Below are 5,203 nucleotides of genomic sequence, written 5' to 3' on the forward strand. Positions count from 1 at the left end.
ATTTTATTTTGTACTATTCTAATTTATCCAATAATATTATATTCTGTTTTACATTCCGCAATTCTTTTTACATATATTTTGTTTTTAAATTAAAAATTTTGATGGTTTTGAAATATTAGTTTTAATAAAAATCTTGTCTTTTTACTATTTGATGGAATAAGTAAAATTTTTATTGCATAATGTTGTATATAAATAAAATATATCATATGACGTTTAAAGTCTGTCTTGCAGAACTTTGAATTAAAAAAATTTTATTTAAAATATTGTTTTTAATTTTTTGGTTTTATTATATTTTATATTTTCTTATTATAATTTGTATTTTATTCTATGATATAATATTTTGACTTTATGATTATATAATTCTATAATAAATTCTATTGTATATTGCAATTTGGAAAAATAAAATCTTTGTTGAATGGCAACTTTGTTGAATGATGTAAGAGAGAGTAATATATTGAGATATGTCTCCGAATGAATCGCTCTGTACATGTACCCGATTCTGTCAGAATCGCGAGAGCGCCGCGGTACCGCGATGCGCCGGCGTCAAAATATTGAGCCGACAGTATCGCGCGTTAAACCAGCACGTAGACAGCTTCAACGCGGCCCTGAAGACATGGGGTAAGTCCTCTTTCTTCGTCCTCGTCTTTCGTTTTACTCGCGACTTATCCCGATCGAGTGTCGATTGCGTGCTCGAGTTATCATTATAACGATTCTCCTGCCTTCGAGATTTTATGAGACCTCGCACTTTCGGTCTTCAACTTCCTTCTCTGCGGCGGAAGCGCCTTGGCGCTCGTCAGCCATTTTGCAAAAATATAATAATGTGTATATGAATATTTGATATTTTATAAGGTATACACCTAAATGCGTAGGATGAAATATTTTATTGACATTCTTTTATAAAAACTAATTGCTATTTATTTTTTAAAACACAAAAATTAACTGTTTATATTTGTATCATATTGACTATTTATATTTTTCAACAGAACATTTATACATTTTCTATAGAAAAAGAAAAATCTTTTTGCAAATATAAATTTCCCTTCTTTGTTTCTATTTTCAGTAAAAAAATTGAGAACATAGGCAGAATGACGGCGATGACGCAGGAGGAAATTGTGGCTGGAGCACGGACCGTTGCACAAGGTCTGGAGGCTCTCCGAGTTGAACACGGTGGTCTACTACAAGGCCTGCAGTCTCAGGACGCACCTGCTGCTCGGGACAAGGCTAGTCTGCTTTCTAAAATCATCGAGATGATCGACCTGGGCCTAGGCGAAGCGCAAGTGATGCAAGCGTTAGCGAGTCATCTACAGATGGTGGAAGCAGAAAAGCAAAAACTAAGGACGCAGGTGAAGAGGCTGTGCCAGGAAAACGCTTGGCTTAGGGACGAGCTAGCCGGCACACAACAGAAGTTGCAAGCGAGTGAGCAAGCTGTAAGTTACTTTAACGTTATTAATCCTAATTCATTAATGTAATGATTTTATTAAGTGAAAATTGACTGATGAGATTAAACACACATAAGTAAAAAATGCCATATTCGTCAAGACGGTTTTTCATGCTTAATAATATTTCTTATGAATTTAATTGTGAATTTAATCTTAAAACACAGTTTCTAAACTAAAGCTGGAGTCGTAATATCACAAATTAATTGACAAGCAATCTAATGTTATTGATGCAAATAAGCATTTTAGAAAACTGTTAATAATTTGATGCTAATATTAATTTAACGCTGCACCAGCTCCAGCACATGAAAATAAGTCGAAAATATTTAATAAACTTGAATCCGATTCCGAACAATTTCGAAGTTACGGGATATTAACATTATAATTTGATGTTAAGATTTTTCTCAATAAATTACTTAGTTTTCAAAATATTTATTAACATTAAATTATTAACAGCTTTCTAAAATGCTTATTTGCATCAAGAATATTAAATTGCTTGTCAATTAATTTATAATATTATTATTACTTCGGTTTAGGATTGTATTTTAAGACCGACAGATAATCAACGCATAGTTTATGTAAACTGGAAATTGTATAAATTCACAAGAAATATTATTAGGCACGAAAAATTGTCTTGATCGGATATGATATTTTTGTTTATATATGATAATGATTTTATGTGGATGTATGTATAATAAAAATAATTTAAATTGAGATTTTAAGGATTTTTTTTCATAAATTTTAGTGTTTTAATCTTATTTTTAATAGTATTATTATTAATAGTATTATTAGCCTCAAATATATATAAATATGTTAAAAACATTAATGTTTTCCACAAAAAACTTCAATTTTTTTGAAATTTAATTCGGAATACAATTAAATATATTTTGATATTTTTTTCTTCAACTTATAAAAAAAAAAATTTGTAAATTATTTCATATACCTTTTATCTAAATCTTGAAATTTCACAGTATTTAAATAGAGAATAAAATATATTTGTTTAATGAAATACTTTTATAGAATTTATTCCATTTTTCGAACACTTTTCAAAAATTTATGTGATCGAAAACGTGCGAAGAGTGTTTAAACTTGAATTGAACATTTATAATTACCATGCTTGATGATGACATTCAACGCGTTGATGCCACCGCGGTATTCAATCGCAGGCCGTCACTTATAAGTCAAACAAAAATGACCCACGATAACAAATCGTTTCAAACAAAGCACATAACAATCCCCTTTTAAGGGAAACAAATCAATAAATAAATCAATAAATTGGAAACGTGTCGCTTTGTTTATAAGCTGGATTCTTTCAAGCTCATATCAGACTATAGATGAAGATTGAGATTAGATTTAAATTTAACCAATCAGAAAAAAGAAAACGAATATCAAATTTAATGAATTTTTTTGATTAGTCAAATTTCAATTCAATCTTAATCTTATTTGTAGCCTAATGCGGCTACAGATAAGATTAAAAGAGCAGCCATGAATAAAAGAATTGCGCAGAAGGAGCGGATTTCGAAAGTAATAACGTGTTATAATCTTCTGGTTAATTCTAAACAAAGGAATACGCTCGCTAACAAAAAGTATGCTCATTCCTTTTATCGCCCTTGCTCACGGAACGAAAGTATTTTTGCGCATTTTATTTGCAATCTTCCTTGCAACCTGCTCTACAGTTGTGCTCTAAAGTGTGCATTTGCATAAAAGTTTTGCGATATGTCGGTTGAAACTCCGTTGCTTGGCAAAATCTGAAAGTGTGCCACATTGCAAAATTCTGTGGTCCTTACCTAAAATTAGTTTTATATATAATGTCTTTTATTAAAATTGATGTTATATTGTTCAAACTTTTATCACTCTTAACCTTTTTAAAACCTTTTATCTCTCTCACTCATTCACTCACTATTTACCTACCATGCGTTTATTACGCTCTCGAACACTGAATAAGAAATTATTTAAATGACAATCTTTAGTGATTAATCATAGATATCTTGTGTCTATGATTTACAAGAATTGTAATACTTGATATTTTCGACAAACTTTTTCGCATAAAAGCAAGAAAAATTTTTAGTAATAATCATAAAAATATTAATAATTGAAAAATTTGTTTATTAATAATTTTTTTATTACAACAATTTGTTATTTTAATCAGTTGCAAATTTATTACATTTGCAATGTATTTCGCAGGTTGCTCAATTAGAAGAAGAAAAGAGACACTTAGATTTTATGGCCAGTATGCGACAATACGATCCGGATCCATCAACAGAAGATGAAAATGCTAAGGATCGACCAAAGGACGATCCTGTGGTGGATCTCTTTCCTGATGATGATACGGATGATCGCAACAGCAAATGTAAATCTTTCTATCTTTGAATTATCACAAAATGTGAAATTTAAATTTTTATAAAAATAATTACTAAAATTAATAATATATACAATAATGCAAATAATTTAACAATAAGTAGAAAATTATAAACGAATAATAATAATAATTGCGATTTAACTAAATTTTTTTAATTATAATAAAATTAAATTTTTTAATTATTACTTTTAGAAGAATTAAATGCGAAATAAAACTTCATAAATATTGCATGGCTTCTTCAACAAAGATTTTTATTATATTTTTCAAGCTATATCTCCAACTCCGCCCTCGCAGTTTGCTCAGCAAGTGAATGCTGGCTATGAGATACCGGCACGCTTGCGCACACTGCACAACCTGGTGATCCAATATGCGAGTCAAGGCCGTTATGAAGTGGCAGTTCCTCTATGTAAACAAGCTTTGGAAGATCTAGAAAAAACCTCTGGTCATGATCATCCTGACGTGGCAACTATGCTTAATATTCTCGCTCTCGTATATCGAGACCAGAACAAATATAAAGAAGCCGCGAATCTTCTGAACGACGCTCTAGCGATTCGAGAGAAGACGTTAGGTGAAAATCACCCCGCAGTAGCGGCAACGTTGAACAACCTCGCAGTGCTATATGGAAAACGAGGAAAATATAAGGAGGCTGAACCCCTATGCAAACGAGCACTAGAGATTCGTGAGAAGGTACTAGGTCGCGATCATCCGGATGTAGCAAAACAATTAAATAATCTGGCACTATTGTGTCAGAATCAAGGCAAGTACGAAGAGGTGGAGCGTTATTATCAGCGAGCACTGGAGATCTATGAGGTTAAGCTAGGACCGGATGACCCAAACGTCGCTAAAACGAAAAACAATCTAGCATCTTGTTATTTGAAACAAGGAAAATACAAGGATGCCGAGGTGTTATATAAGCAGGTGCTCACTAGAGCGCATGAGAGAGAATTTGGCGCCATCGATGGTGACAACAAACCTATTTGGCAGGTACGAAATAGTGGATCACAATATATTGAATGCCTATATAACATATTGAATGCCTATATCTATATAGAAACTGCGGACAAGAAATTTTTGAGCCAATTTTTCAAAATCTTTCCAGAAGATAAAAATGTGATAGCTCGAAGTTTCCAAAGAATCGTATAAAAAAAGAGCATGATTTTTATTTATTTTTTATTTACTGTAATTTCTTTCGAAATAATTCCTTTTAGAATAATGTAATAATTGCTTAAATATTTGTAATATGGAGATTTGTTCTTAATGTATGGTGCTATTTAAAGACAAATAAAATTTTTGGAATATTTTATTTACAAATGTATCTATTTAATTTTAAATAGATACATTTGTGTAATAATTTTAAGTAATTAAATAATATAATTATGAGATATATATATATATATATATATATATA

General features: G+C 30.8%; 1 protein-coding gene across 6 annotated transcripts in view; it reads left to right on the forward strand.

Annotated features, from left to right (window-relative positions):
- Nucleotides 1–5,203, forward strand: part of LOC108686698 (kinesin light chain) — a 26,946-nt gene that overhangs the window by 9,264 nt on the left and 12,479 nt on the right. For 5 of the 6 annotated variants that reach the window (XM_018192127.1, XM_018192129.1, XM_018192130.1 and 2 more), the window contains exons 2-4: nt 1,061–1,427; nt 3,621–3,786; nt 4,064–4,779. In XM_018192127.1, the coding sequence (XP_018047616.1) occupies nt 1,086–1,427; nt 3,621–3,786; nt 4,064–4,779 (1,224 nt within the window). In that variant the 5' untranslated portion in view covers nt 1,061–1,085. Of the gene's footprint in view, nt 1–562; nt 619–1,060; nt 1,428–3,620; nt 3,787–4,063; nt 4,780–5,203 lie in introns of those variants that run through there. The other variant, XM_018192124.1, reaches the window with a different exon arrangement.

This window comes from Atta colombica, unplaced genomic scaffold, assembly GCF_001594045.1.
Source record: "Atta colombica isolate Treedump-2 unplaced genomic scaffold, Acol1.0 scaffold189, whole genome shotgun sequence".
In the NCBI taxonomy this organism is placed as follows: Eukaryota; Metazoa; Arthropoda; class Insecta; order Hymenoptera; family Formicidae; genus Atta; species Atta colombica.